Source organism: Ruditapes philippinarum, unplaced genomic scaffold (assembly GCF_026571515.1).
Source record: "Ruditapes philippinarum isolate M1 unplaced genomic scaffold, ASM2657151v2 ctg4788_1_1_1_1, whole genome shotgun sequence".
NCBI lineage: Eukaryota > Metazoa > Mollusca > Bivalvia > Venerida > Veneridae > Ruditapes > Ruditapes philippinarum.
Genome location: NW_026865120.1, coordinates 32,432 through 48,798, shown reverse-complemented (window position 1 = coordinate 48,798; position 16,367 = coordinate 32,432). Strand labels below are relative to the sequence as shown.

Sequence of the window (16,367 nt, the reverse complement as noted above, 5' to 3'; positions counted from 1 at the left end):
GTTTACAGAAAAAAATTGGGTAGATAAGTAAGATAACTATATATAACGGAATATATTGCATACATGTCTTTACGTCAATACTCATTTTCAACAGTAGGTGTTCACGTTTCAACAATAAGTTATTTTAATAAAAAAACAATTTGGTTGACAATACAAAACAATTCATAGTCAATAGTATGCTAGAAGGGTTCCGTAGATTATCGAAAAGGCATGACACAAGACACCCGATAACACAAAATGTACTGATCCAGCTTTAATCAGCCCTACCTAACGCTTGCAGATCACAATATGAGTGTTTAATGTTTTCTGATGCTTTCTGTCTTGCCTACATAGGTCTGTTAAGAATAAGCGAATTTGCATTGCCTTCAAAGAAATCAAAAAAGGTACTTTTAAATGTAGATGATGTAACGATCAATCAAAATCTCATTAGACTGTATTTTAGATGTCCAAAAACGACCAGAGATATGTCGGATGTTTCTATTGATATTCCGATAACTGACCAAACTCTGTTATGAAAAACTGAAAGAGTTCTTACATTTTAGAAGTAACGTGCAAGGGCCGTTATTCTTCCATTTCGATGGAAGTCCCTTAACATCCTTTCAGTTCAATTCAGTATTAAAAAGGACTATGAACTTGAAGGTGAGAAAAAAATGAATTTTAAGCACACTCTTTTCGAATCGGCGGGGTTTCGAATATGTTCCGTGAGGATTGTGCTATCAATGATATAAAATACAGAGGCCGTTAGCGATCTTATGCTTACAAATCCTACATCCGATAAGTTTATACAATTTCATGGAATAACTTCCAAAATTTGGCTATTTAAATAAAATATGTATTTGTATTAAGAAACCGTTACCGGGTCTTAATACACATTGATGTATTTAGTAGAGCAGTTTTTGATGTTGTAATAAAAGGATGGTTATATTTATTGGCATTATGTACCTGGCATTATGTGCCTGATATTGTTTTTTAAATGTGTTAATGTATAACAAGCAGTTGGCATTATGTGCCTGACATTATGTGTCTTTTATAATTTATAACACCCAGTTGGCATTATGTGCCTGACATTATGTGTCTTTTATAATTATAACACCCAGTTGGCATTATGTGCCTGATATTATGTGTCTTTAATAATTTATAACACCTAGTTGGCATTATGTGCCTGACATGTGTTTTGATAACATTACTTGATAATTATATATATTAAATGGATAGGTAATATATAATCAAACTTATTTCAGCCTGTAAAATGTCGGATGTTTGGATTATAGGCTCTTCATTTATTAGGGATGCCTTCAAACAGCATGCCGCAGAAGTGAGGACTTAAATTTCTTGGTTATAATGTTATATGGGAATATCAGGGGGGCATGGAAGTTTCTGATTTAAAACCTTCGATAGAATACTTGCTTGAGTTTAAAAATGCGCATTTTTTTTGATATTACACTGTGGCGCGAACGATTTAGGAAATCGACCTTCAGTTGAAATCATATGGGACATCAAAAACTTTATAACAGGGACTTTACTGGAAAAAATGCCTGTTACTACAGATATTACCAAGAAGGTCATGGAGATATGTCCAATGTAACAAAACTGCAAATAAAACCCGCATGCGTATAAATAGTTGTATCAGTACATTTGTTATTAAACTCGGGGGTTATTATATTCGTTACCCTGATTGACCTTTTCGAGGACCTAGCTGGGTGCCGTTTTCCGGTACGTTGCCCTTTTAGCTCTGGGGAATTACACCAAATGAAGTACATAACACAGTTACGAGATATTTCTATTTTTCTATCATTATTTAACCGTTTAAGGTGAAAAAAATTGATGTTTTTAAAAATTATCAATATTCGTTTAATATCTATTGCAAATTATTTAAAAAAAACAAAACAAATTGTTTATAATGAAAATCAATAAAATTCAAACAGACGTAGTGGAATCTTCCATAATAAATAAGGTTATTTTCTGCGTAAACTTGTGTATTTACTTTATTTTTGTATGGAATTATTCATACAATGATATTTAATTAATTTCTTATAAAGAAATAACTGTTTTATTTCAATTTAATTAAAAAAAAAAAAAAAAAAGGCCGAAAACATTGAGTTCGCTATTACACTTCATTAGGTGAATTCCCCGGGGCTGTGTACGGAGGGTGCCGGGGGCGGCGTTTGGCTGGGTTTTCGAATTCGTGAATATTACAGAAAACCCTAGGTTGTATAGGCCGGATGGCACACATCTGTCGGACTTTGGTAACCACGTTTTATTGAATACAATATCGGGCGCTCTCAACACATTCACGTCCATGGCTGGGTAGGGCAAAATTGTAGCTGTGGTAGCCCGCTTTGGCGGAAGCCCACAGTCAAATGTTTCACTTTGCTTGTTGGCTTTTTGGCATGTGCTACCACGTTTTTGCAACCGTTGCCGGGGCAAAAACAGTTATAGTAAAGACATTTAGTAGTCTTAAATCGAAACACATAGACATTTCAATAGGTTAAATAATTAAAATGCTTTTATCCAGCCATGGCCATTTTCATGCCAACACGTTTTTGTTAATAAATACCAGTACGTTTTTAGACTGATTTCTCTTTTCTTTTATTCCCAAGTTGTAATGTTTGAATAATATTCGATTTATCCGCTAGAGGATTAAATCTTTTATTCAAATCTTACAACTTAACATTTTTTATAATAACACCCCAGTAGGGCCTCAAAAAGAGTTGTCAGGGGAGACAACTTACACTTGAATATGTCATATATAAGGCAGAGCAAATTCTGGGAACGGTCTTTCAATCGTGGCTCACCATAGAAGAGGTAGACTAGTTTATGTTCGTTTAAAAAATCTAAAATTTACATTTCAAATCTTGAATCCCACCACAAACCCACCCGTTCAATTTCATTGTTTTTCTTTGTTTTTGCTTTTTCCCCTTTATATTTTCAGATAACACTATATTAGCACGTCATGGCTGGAACAGAAAGATATAGAAAAAGGAGAATGCTTATAATTCTCAGCGACCGTTATCGGAGCTGATCAATTTGTAAAACAGACATGTAAAGTGATTTCATCATCTGTACCTGTGTACCCTGAGTTGAAGCATGTGCTACCACGTTTTTGCAACCGTTGCCGGGGCAAAAACAGTTATAGTAAAGACATTTAGTAGTCTTAAATCGAAACACATAGACATTTCAATAGGTTAAATAATTAAAATGCTTTTATCCAGCCATGGCCATTTTCATGCCAACACGTTTTTGTTAATAAATACCAGTACGTTTTTAGACTGATTTCTCTTTTCTTTTATTCCCAAGTTGTAATGTTTGAATAATATAACGTATGTCAAATCTTTCTCCTTAAATTTTATTGCAGCGTTCATTTGAAAACAACAGTCTATGTAAGATTAATGTTTGCATTATCTATATCGATCTTTTTGATGTAGCATATGTCGTTCACATAAATTGTATTTGTATGGTAAAATGAAAAATCTCTAAACAATGAAATGTTTGGATTTTCGCAAATGTTTTCTATATACGAGCTTATAATAATAATAATATAACGTCAGTTGCATCTTTACATACATAATAAAGAAGGATATTCACAACACCGTATATACATACTAAGAATCTGGGACAAAATATAACTTTCTTTTATCCCAGGTAGAACACATTTGTGAAAACAAAATAGCATTCATTTATAAATGAAACATGAAGTTTTCACACGGAAAGATATCTGACAAGTGACTAGTCGGCGTGTCAAAATAATCCAAATTTGATGTTAACACACGTGTAGTCCCTGCTGTTTAACCAGAATCATCAAAGAAGTGCCGACACTCAATTGACTTCATTTTTATCGATCAGACAAAAAATGTCATCACCATTTTTTTCTCAAGAAACGATTGCACATATTTAATTTTTGCTCAAGAGGGAAACTATTTTAGTTGGATAATCATCGTGTCAGTTATTGACATATTATTAATTGGAAGTTGTGAGAAAACACTTTTAAGTCTAAATCTGAAAAATAAAGATGTAAGTACTTTTAAACAAGCACTGTTTATATTAAAATAGCATTGTTTGTATTAAAATGTTCTTGCATATGATTTCTACCCCACTAGAGTGTGACTACTCGTGTATTTGACATTTTTGTTGTTGTTGGGGAAGGGGGTGACATTTTTTTACGCAAATGGAATTTAAAAACTATCGAATTTATACATATACAGATAAAGTTAAGGCTGTAATTTAAGCCGTGATGAAATAATATCATATTTCAAAGGTGATATAGATCCCTGAACGACATAAATATTTCAAATAAACTTGCGGCGAATTTCGTCGCAAAAATATGAATGAAGTGGGTTTTTTTCTTCTCCCTTTTCTTCTGTTGTGCAGATTTTTTTTTCATTTACCCGAAAAAACCCTCGAGTCGGCAGATCTGTAAACCAAAAGCTATAAAAATGATAATCGTATACATGCAATAAGACCGACACTTGTTTAAGATTACTGAACAAACATTTTTACACAGGTGGGGGATGTTCGCCCTTCAAAAATTTTAAGGGGGCAAATATCCGCCCTTTCAAAAACATACGTGGAAGAGATGTCCATCACCGCAAAGAGTGGGGGAGGGGGGCAAATATCCGAGGGCAAATGTCCTAGAATCATTTCATGCGCTTGTTCAGTCTATTTTCAAATGTGATATCATGTAGCTTATTGATTTCTGCTAATTTAAAAATGTTCTGTAACGTTAACTACAAAGGCAAAAAATAAACACGATATAATTGAAGGCACTATCGTCATGTTTGTTGAAATGGCAGACTTTGTTCTGGTTACTGTAGATGATGATGCTTATACAAAATTGGTGCATTTTAATTATAAAAGTGAAATAAAAATCATAATAATATACATGATCAATAAACTAAAACAGCAAAACTGAATCTAAAATCTTATTTCGGTCAGTCAACATTATCTAAATCAATGTAAAATCCAAACGGATATTTATCTGAGAATCTGATAGTTACATCATTATTTGAACTACATGTATATGACAATGATGACTCATTGATCTTTATCAATTCCTTGTGTGTTTTTAAGTTAAGAATATATAAGGAATTTTATTTATTGACATGCTTGATGATGTGCTTTTAAATTGTTTGTATCCGGATGTAACATTTCAAAGTGTTGTCCATCCCAACTTTGTCTGGTGAACAGGAAAAGCTCTTTTAAATCTAAAAAAATCAACAATGAAGTTCTTGCTTCTGGACTGTTTGTGTCTACAAAAAACAAAATTTCTTGTAAACGTCTGGGCATTTGTAGTACCAGACTAACAGCTTCTTAACCCAGTCTTAAAAGTAAGCGATTACCAATGTGACAAACTTGCTGTCGAATCTCACTTTCAGTTTCTCTAGACTCCTTACACTTTCAGCTTTTCTAGACTCCTCTTTTTTGAGATAAAAGACACAATGCATATTGGTCAAGTATATTATACTGAAGATCAATATCAGCTTCCCATTCCACATAATATTTTAATTTTTGTTAAACCTACACGGAAAGCAAGCAAATAATCATCTATTGTTAGAGCCAGCTTTGTCAAAAAATCATCAAATGAGATATCAGAGAAACCTGCATTAGAAGAATGATAAAGAAATAAAGTGACCCTGTCAAACATCTTTAAGTGCTTCCAAGTATACTCATCAGGACTCAGTGGATCTAGAATAATAGTTTCAGGTAAAGATGACAGTGGGAAATAAAAGCGACAGATAGCTTTACCAACCTTTCCACTAGTCTATGTGCCTGATACCTTTAACTGTAACAGTAATGGTATTTTAATCGAGAAATATGCCATAAAAACAAAACGCCATAATTGTTTTTAATAAGGACGCGTAATTAACATTTTACGATATATTGTCATTGAATATGGGTCTCAATCTATTTTTAGACTGGGACAATCCAATTCAGCTAGTGAATATGATACTTCACCCAGTGAATATTATTCTATAAAATGTTAGGTTGACTACTGCCTGAACCAATGAGATTGCAGCTTTAATTCGATCATTTAATAATATATCTTATATCCTGTTGTCAGCTCTTGCACTGAATCAGATAAACTAATTGAAACTGTTTGTCCAGACAGAAAATGATGTAAATTTTTTTCCTGCGCATTACCTCATTTTCTTCCGTACTTGTTAATGACTCATTATTATATTCATTTTGCCTAGACATTACTGTATAATCGTTTAAACATTGTTGCAAATTGTATTGTGATTGTGTTAAAAACCCACCAATTTCAATCTTTATTGATCACTTATTAAAATAATACAGTTCTGTATGAAATTATTAATGGTCAATTAATGGTCAATTAATAATTCCACTATCTTCTGTTCTTTTTGATAACTATGTTCAGACATATCTGTTGATTGTGCATTGCAGTCCTCAGTCTTTAATAACTCATTGACATTGAATGGGAAAAACATTGACTATGCTGGTTTTGACATCACAAATTCTGACATATCAGTAAGTCATAGTTACTTTTCCTTTCGTGGGATACGGACAAAAGCCCAACCACCTCCCGAACAAAAGCCTCTCCTCATCTAAAATGACACAGTGGACAAAAGCCCCCAATCAAATTTACACATAGAACAAAATCCCCCATCGAATTAATATAAAGGACAAAAGCAACCCCCTCCCATATCCATCAAGTTTACATATAGAACAAAAGACCCCCCCCCGCCTCCAAGAAAAACATAATTTATCATATATTTAAGAGAAATAAGAAAATTAATACACAGCCAGGCGCTGTGTCGTAATAAGTCTTGCATATCGATTTGGTGGTATATAATTTATATGCGCACTTGTATCTTTATCTGAACCAACGAAGGGGAAAGTACAACTGTATTGAATTCCAATTGTCTCCCTTTATATATAATTTCCCCGTAGACATATATTTATTTATATTGATGAACAAAAGATCATTGACTACTCGTCAATTTTCAATTTAGAAAAGTATACACACGCAAAATAAGATTATTTCATTTATTTCACGGTACGAGTATATTTGAATAATTAAAAACGAAATAATTATTTATGTACAATGTATATGAATGATGTTGGCAAGTGTGAGATACATGATCCAATGTTACATAGCTGATAATAAATTGATCTAGAACAAAATATTATTATTGATCATATAAATTTTCATACTAAATAACTTACAACTTTATCAATATGTTTTCTTTTTCGCAAGTAGTATTACATGAAATTGTCCAAATGATACATTTCTATTGTTTTTATAAAATCAAGTCAAATATTTTATTGGCAAAAACAAATGCATGTTCACCGCCAAGTTACCACAACAATTTTACATTACATAAGAACAGTTTACAAAACAACTGCAAAAATATATCATGATATATAATCAATCTTTGAAATACTAATGGGGTTTACCTTAAATCTGAATCGAAAACATACATTGTTTAAATATATCGTCCGGTGGACATGCTACCTTTGTATTAATAAAGTCTATCTTATCATATTATAGACTATCGTACGATAATAACCCAGAAAGAAATTATATGCGACACCTGTATTTAAATAAAAGAAGGAGAAAAATGCGCTACATTAGGTAAAATTGGTTCTTAATAATTATTTTAGTTTACTCATTTATTTAAGTTTTTTTACTTTGTAAAATATCATCATTGTCCAGTTTTGGAAGTGAGAAAAAAAGTTAGTATATTCTATAAACCGTACAAACGGAAATAATGGTATGCCTGACTTACATTAAGTTTTGATGACCATGTCACATTAACATAATAAATCTATGTTTGCTGCTTCGTTGGTAGGTGGATACTACATGTATCAAAAGTTAACACTTAAACGATGAAAGTAATGGTAATAGAAGTGTACTTTAACTTTTAAGAAGTTGTTTCACTTTTCATTCATAAGAAAATATCCAATGTACTTTTCATGCAAAATAGTTATTATAGATATACAAAGATTTTACAACGAGGAAAGTTGTTTATGTTTTTATGTATTGAATATATAGAGAGAACAGCTTTGCGAGTTAACTAATGTCTTCGCGGGCGTTTGAACTTTAATGACATTGACTAAAACGCCATTTAAATTCGCTTAACTTCATTCCGTTGCTATGTCCAGTCTAACGCGCCGTTAATATTTTAACCGAGGTAAATAACTTCAACAGTAAATACACTTTAAATAAACTTATTCTTACGTTAAAGATTGATTCAATATTCTATTTTGTAAAGACAGAAGGATTCAAGCCATTTCTCAATCATTCAAGTTATACAAGCACAAAAAGTTTGGACTAAACTTGATAACAAAATGCTTTTTAATTTGTTTTTACTTGTCTTACATAAAGGTTGAAAATCCGCAAAAAATGTCATTCTTATAAAACGCCCATAATGAAAATGATGAAAATGAATTATCATATTAAAGCTTGGATAATAGGACTCTTTGTTATCATAACAACATTACCTGCACAATCTGGTAAGATTTTAACACTTTATGTTTTGAATATTAAACTAAATCGTTTCACATTGTATTATTATTTATTACAACAAATTTCTTTTTTCTTGAATTTCTTTTTATACGCAAAACATATTTTTGGTTTTTTTATTCCATAATATGCGAGTTTTAAAAAATATATAAACATTAAACGAACAAATTACATGGTGAAGGAAATTACACATATTGTTTCTGTGTCCAAATGGGATAAAGCAAAAATTTAAGCAGTTCTTGTTTTTCCATTTCATTATATTTAACGAATGTCGCATGTTTCACATACATTGAAAGCAAGGAGAACTACAAAAACAATATTTTTGATTTTGTTTGAAAATTATATACAGTGAAAAAACAACAATGATGTATGGTATATCTAATCATTTGCTAGTTTATTCGTGCCTCAATTCATTATACTCAAAATTTATATGTTAGCTAATACTCTGTGGCAATTACACAAGTGTAAATTATCACTACTTTGTGGTTCAAAATCAATCCTTCAAGGGCATGAATGTTGACTGTTGACATGTCCCGTACTTTGTTTGCCTGACTGTAGGTGGTTGGACCCTCTTTTTCCTTAGCGAACATATATAAATACAGTCCCTTTGTGTCTAAACATTGGCTTAAGTATCAAGTCGTTTTTCTCATTTGCAAATATCGCAATATTTTACTTTATTCTTCCACTTTTTGAATAAAAATGGATAGTTCATTTCTTTCGTTAGTTTGTTTTGTATATACAACGATGGTAATTTAATTGTATTGTTAATGGAACCTTTCATAAATATATAAAAGTACCATAGATACTTCCACATAAACATTTATATTTAAAACAACTTTTGAAATATCAAACCGTTTGAAATACATAAACACAGTTTGAAATAATTATTAATAAATATATTTTAATAATAAATTGTATAATAATTATTTAGAGAATAAGTTGTCAATGAACATTTACATAATTGAAACAAATTTAACTCAAACAAACAAAATTGACACAAAACATATAAAGATTATAACAATATTTTTAACAATATTAAGATCTTTTTTTTTATTTTTATACAGTTAAAAACATAACATGTACATATATATTCTATTAGTGTAAATTGTTCAATAAAATTATGTTGCATTTGAACCAAACCAAATTGTTAACTTAATTAAACAAAACTTACTACGATACATTTGGTTATATTTTGATCAGTTATCGATTTTCTTCACGATAATGATACGAGTGAAAGCTTAAGCAAGATCTATATCTAAACAAAATTCATTTTGAATAACATTTTCTTTACATTAATAGATGATTTACTTAAAGATTGATTTTCCGTATAAAGTTTAATAAATGTTTTAAGTGACATTCTGCTCATTTTTTCATTGTCAAATTCACTTTAATTGACTATATATTTCAATAAACTGGTCGTTATAATGGTGTTCGACCAACACATGATATTTGAAAATGTTCAGGGTAAAAAGTAAATCTACCTAAATATAAAAAAACTGCCCCACTCTTTTTATAAATTGAAAGTTACTGATACATTCCGACGGATAGTTACACACATTTCACAGGGTCTAGTAAGTTATTTATCGTTCATGTGAAGTAAATTATAGAATTGAAAATAATTATGAGAAATTGTTAACTTCTTTTGACTTTAACCTGTTCACTCTATATCTACCCATGGATGGGCATAATGTTACTTTAATTTTATATTTATAAACATTATTAGAATCATTATTTTATATATTTTATAGTATATATATTTATATAGATTTTATGTACGATAATAAATACATCTTATATTTATAATAATTAAACGATAATTATAGTGATGTATCAAGCAAAAATGTTATAGTTTTTAATCATGATTTAGCACTGTGCACCTACCGGCAGGTAGTTGGTTCCGGGGACATTGATGCAGCCAATGTGAATTCTCCAGACTCCCTAGACGCAAGTAAGTATTGCTTTGATATCATCGATGCTTCTTTATCAGTCGTATATATTTTAAAACCCTAAGGCTTTATTGTTATTATGTACTGTCTTTGTGCATATCTTATTTTAGTTCAATTACGAGGAAGCTATAATTGTATTAACACACTTTTGAATCCGTACCTGGAACAAACCAGTACTGAGCAATTAGTGTAAAGATTCTTGCTCAAGGAAACAACGATTTGCCCCTACCCACACGGCTAGCAATCCTTATATTGCTAGTCCGACGCGTTAACCACTCGGTTATGCGGCCACCATAAATGTAATGTAATGTTTATATGTACATACTTGAATGTTTGATATATTAAAGTATTTTCTTCCTAATACATCTGAAAACAGATAGCCTTTAATTTGTTATAAACTCTAATGTCCATGCCTGTAACCTCAGTTTAGGCACATTCTTGAAATTCTTAGATGTATACATCGTTATTAGTTACTAGTATATTGCATTTATTATCTTTACTTATTTTCAACTTGTCAATTTATGTACACAAGTATATCAACTTTATTTTTTGATTTTTTAAAAATATTATTTTTCATTATTTTGTTTGTAGAAACGTAGTACAAGACAAACGAAAAGTGACATTAATGCTTGAAATTTACAAGATTAAAAACAACAACACCCCCAACAAAAAATAAATAAATAAAACGCTATTGTATAAATTTTGAATCATCATAAAATAGAGAAAAACGGAATCCCTTAAAAGCCTGTTCATGGTCGGTACTGGAAAGTACAATCTTAGCGCCGGCTTGAGCAGAATTTAACATTTTAACACGAAAATGGTGAAATTTTAAACTTCGGAACATCCTCAAATGTGTTCATACGGCTTACCATGAGACTTTTAATATGGCACTTTCGTGCCATTCCATAAAAAACAATTTATATACACTTATATTGTATTCCTCCCATACATAACATCTTGCTTGATATACATATAAAATACAATATAGACTTATTACATTAATTGCTCTTCATGAAATAAAGTTGGTATCTACTTTATGATTTTTATATATAACTGTACTGATTTTAAATGAAATTTTACTTTATTTTTCATCATTATGTTGGCTAGATATCACAATTTTGATGGCAAATCCCATTGGAACAATCCAGTGTTGTGGAATAATAATAGCCTGGGAAATGTATATGGAAGGACCTGGGTGGGTAATAGTTCAGGTTTGGAGACGTGTTGTAGAAGAAAACAAGTATATGTTGCTGGGTCAAAATGCAGTGAGACATAAATGTATGTATTAAACCCATCTTTGTCTGACACTTATGTACAGTATTTTTGTTTTTCTATCAAAACCTTAAAAGGGACTTCACTGAGGATTTTTGACATGTCCGGACTTGAAATGTGTTTTTGAGATTTTTATATCATTTCACGTAGATCGTAACTTATGTGCAAAATTTCAAATCATTCGCGCTTATCAATTACAGACGTTTAATGCTCGTGCCATACTTTGTACACTGATGTTATTATCCCTTGATTGTATTATCTTTGATAACACCCGAGGTTAGCTAAAATAATCTCTGTTGTTTTGGCGCCATATGACCTATACTGTGTTGGTGCGCCGTCAAACAAACCAAACTTACAAATATTATATTTGATTTACTTGTCTGTTAGTTTAGGAAGCTTGAGTACAAATAAGAATGCACTCGTTGTTTTATATATTGTATTAACATGAGAAAACCAACGATCAATTTTGACAATGAACATGAGCGTATCCGATGATTTCTTCTAAAATGTTTCATTTCATGTCAATAACAAGAATAACACAATTTCATGATTTTTTTATTTTGATTATCAATTGTTTATAATGTATTAATATTGTTGCATGCAGAAGTAGATAAAACATAGTATATGTAAAATCAATGCATCCAGCAACGATTGTTTACCAATGACATTTTTTATTAGAAATAATTTTATTTTCAGCAAATGGCATTTCTAAAGAAGGTCGATCTATATCGAACAAAAATGCAATCCATGTTAAACCAGGCGACACAATTGGGTTGTAAGTATTTATTGTAAAATATCATTTGGTGTTATGTAGAACAAAGATAAGGATAGAGTTGCTTTAACAATTTGTAAACAAATCTGGTTTGGTTTGAACGACATAGAAACAAATTAATACCTAAGTCGTGAATTAATTATTGCTCAAAGTAGTAAATGCGAAAGCAGTTAAAAAATAGTTGATGGTGTTTAAGACTGCATTGTTATATATTGAATTTTTTTCTGGTCCTAAGTAATTTTTGAATGTTGATTGAATACTGCTTTAGCCAGTGATATAGGGGGACAGGGGATTGGTAAGACATGTTGCACATTTACATAATCTCATATGAACCTTTAGGAAAATCCACTTTATCTTAAAATAGTTTACTCATATAATCTCTGTTATGCATTTTACATAAGAAATTTTCTTTTACACATCAAAGCGTACAAAAAGACGTTTCAATTTTACGCTACACAACTTGTGACCCGGTTTCACCAACCGACCCCAGTGTGTGCGCAGAGGATCAACTGGTAAATACAAATGCACTGGAAGCATCAATTGGTGACGCTGTTGAATTTGTTACTAAACAGTCCACGCATCTTGGCATTTCTGACGTCAGAGGATATGCTTTAAAAGCTTACATGAACAAAAGTAAGGAATTTTATCTGACTGTTGTCCGAACTTGGCAACTTCAAAGCCCTTGTGTACTCTCCTGTTTTCAGTTCGGTGCCTTCCGGTGCCCTGCTGGTCTGGCTGGATTGAGTCGGGGAAGCGTTCTGTAAAATACGCCTTGTTTTATTAATCTTTGTTCTCATTTTCTTTTCTACTTTTTATTATTGTTTTATGTTCTCTTCATGCAATATAAATTTAATTAAAAATTCCTTAACTGCATATACAGAAAATAATATAAACATGAAAAATCAATGCATTTTTCCTTTTAAAGTATGTGCCCATCTTATCAGTTTATAATTGTTCACAGTCGATTTCTTTATTCTCCACACAACATATGCTATCCATTGTCTTATTTCAGAGAGCTCAGTGAGTTGCACAGACAAACACAAAACTATTTCAGACACGCTGGATGTTGGTGAACACGTGATCAACTTGCACGTTGAAAATATGGACATGCACGATCCGGATTCCTCAATTAAATTTGTTTCAAATGACCAATCATTACCTGTTGCAATAGATTCTAATACAGGTTTGTCTCTAAGATATATTTGTCTCATCATTATTATCAGGCGGCAGCATTATTTGTGTTAAAGACCGGTAAAAAATAAACGAAAAAATACTTACAGTCACCTAGTACAGTACAACAAGTCTTATTTCCGTTCAATTAACATGCAACAGACATAAATTAAACCAATTGCCTTTATTCTTTCAAGGCAGTCATGTCAATTATATTACAATGAAATAATTGTTCTGCTTTTATAAAACCATTGACGACTACTTCTCTAAAAAGCTTGTTACCTTTATGGTGAAACATGGTCTTTTTTAAAACATATCGTTAAAATCTAAATATGCTTTGTTTGATATTAGATTACTTATAAGCAAAATGAAAACAAACACTCTATATCAACATGAACGTGTTGATTCAGAGCTGTTCATTTACCGAAGATTTTTGGTTTGGAATAGTACCCTTTAACAGGGTATCAACACACTTTAATTTAATAACCGGTAATAATGAATATAAGCTCCATTTTATTCTTTATATTAATCCCGTAAATTTGCCTAGCCCTTAATTCATGTGAAGATAAATCGTATGGTTTTGTGCGTTTTATTCACATTTTTCTTATAGGTGAAATAACAGTGTCTGGAGAGCTGTCCCCTGACTATCCCTCAACTCTGTATGAACTAACAGTTGAGGTTTACGATTCTTGTTCTGACAGCAGCAGCACCTGCGCTATCAATATTACTGTTAATAACGACCCTAAGGTATTTTTGTTTTATATTTTTCAATAGTTTGCGACTATATTTATACTATAAATTCCTTCTTGTTGTTTTAACCTTATGATTATCTATTCCTATTCTAAAGTTTAATTTACATTCAACTTTGTGATTTATATGTAATACACAACACATTTTTACAGCAATTTCTCAGCTGAAGGCAGTTCCCAGTATATCTAAAGTTAAATTATATAAATTGTAAGCTTGTGATTCATTGAATAACACTAATTTAAGTCTTATCATTTATACACTTGAATTAACTTGACATACTTTATCTAAGTTTGATTATAAATGGAGCTATAATTTGAAAGCAAGAGTCACACATCCGTTCCTGGAACAAATCAGCAATGCGTTTTAAGGTTCTTGCCAAGTAAAATTGGCTTGCCCTTGATGGAATTTTAACCTGCTAGTGATCCTTCGATTACATAGATTAACCGCTAGGCCATGCCGGCAGTGATTTCGGTTGTACTTATCAAAACATGTGGCATGTTACAAGCCAAACAGATCAATGTATAAATAAACATCTGAAATATTTTTTCAGCCAATAATATTCAATTCGCTTCCGAGTAGCATCGAGTTGTCAGCCTTGGAGACAGGACACGTTTATGACTTCACAATATCACGGCAACGTGATGTAGACAATGTTGACTGTTACGTACATTCTACATTTCCAGACCATGCGACCTTTGATATAAGAAATAGAAGTAAAACAGGTAACAAATTGCTTTGTTTAGTGCATCTTAATTTAAGGTATAACAAATCATTATGAAACTTGTTTCAGATATATTGAGGGAATGTTTAATCAGAAGAAACGTGGGCCAAACTTATCTTCATAACCTCTGATCTGCCTTTCATAATTCCATTTTATTAAGTAATGCCCCTTGTTTTTTATATGTAAGCTTTTCTTGGAGGCCATATATCGCTGTTCGTGGTATGTTATGTACTTGTCATATTTAAGGTTCCGTTATTACTCAAATTAAAGGACACTATGTTTATGTTTGTTTAGATGTTAAATTCTGCTGAAGCTAGTGTTAGGGGATATGTGGGTATTTTGCTGCTACTACTACCGTCCATTGACTGGCTCAATCAAAGTCTGCAACATTTTCAATTTTTCAGTTTCGGGTGTTCTTGTGACAAGTCCGTTTTTCTCTATTGTTACCATGCTTAAATTATATTTATCATAATTGTTTGAGGGAAGGGAAAATTCGAAACTTCAGTTACATTTGTTTTTTGTACAACAGACAACAGTCATCAGACAATCATTACCAAGTTGAGTTTGCATATTGCATCATTTTTTTAAATATGCTGAATGTTGTATATCATAACATTAGTCGACATGTCGTATTGATAACAACGTAAATGACAACACACTTTCCTGGTCCTCCTGGTCTCGATGTCCGTACTCCGCATACTGTTTTTAATAAATATATGTTTTTTTCATGTTATATAATAAAAAGAGTGCTTTACCATATTATTTCCGCACTCTACAAGACTCCTTTTTACTGTATACATGGATGTAATGCATTTTAAAATTGTCAATATTTTAAAGATTACAGTGTGTACCTTACAAGGACACCATTAATATCCGACATATTACAATGGAGTACCTACACCGTTGTGCTCGTTATTTCCTGCGAAAGTACCGAGGGACAATATAATCAAACAACTTTATCATTGATATTCGACTCTGACAAAAGTAAGAATGATAAATTACAAAAACAGGTTAAAAGCACATTTCATATCCGTTTCTCTCCAGATATACATGTTAAAATTGATAATGCAACATAAGCATATAAATTTACGTTATAGAAATTGTTATTTTTTATCTTCTACATTTAATTAATATCACAATATTGTAGACGTGCTTATCTTAAAGTTATCTAAGGTGACATGTAGACCATAATGGTCGAATGTTTAACAGTTTAAATGTGTATGTATATTCTTATATCTATTCTTATACATT

General features: G+C 31.4%; 1 protein-coding gene and 1 long non-coding RNA gene across 2 annotated transcripts; both read left to right on the top strand.

Annotated features, from left to right (window-relative positions):
* The first annotated feature begins 949 nt into the window (after positions 1-949).
* On the top strand, positions 950-3,267 carry LOC132727919 (uncharacterized). The gene is made up of 2 exons (XR_009625413.1): positions 950-2,805; positions 2,933-3,267. It is a non-coding gene; the product is annotated as an uncharacterized LOC132727919 (long non-coding RNA).
* Positions 3,268-8,173: 4,906 nt separating this feature from the next.
* On the top strand, positions 8,174-16,192 carry LOC132727912 (uncharacterized). The gene is made up of 9 exons (XM_060713507.1): positions 8,174-8,475; positions 10,353-10,433; positions 11,539-11,709; positions 12,400-12,478; positions 12,900-13,108; positions 13,488-13,658; positions 14,256-14,392; positions 14,946-15,117; positions 15,954-16,192. The coding sequence occupies exons 1-9, from the start codon at positions 8,391-8,393 to the stop codon at positions 16,190-16,192; spliced, it is 1,344 nt and encodes a 447-aa protein (XP_060569490.1). The 5' UTR covers positions 8,174-8,390.
* The last annotated feature ends 175 nt before the right edge of the window (positions 16,193-16,367 follow it).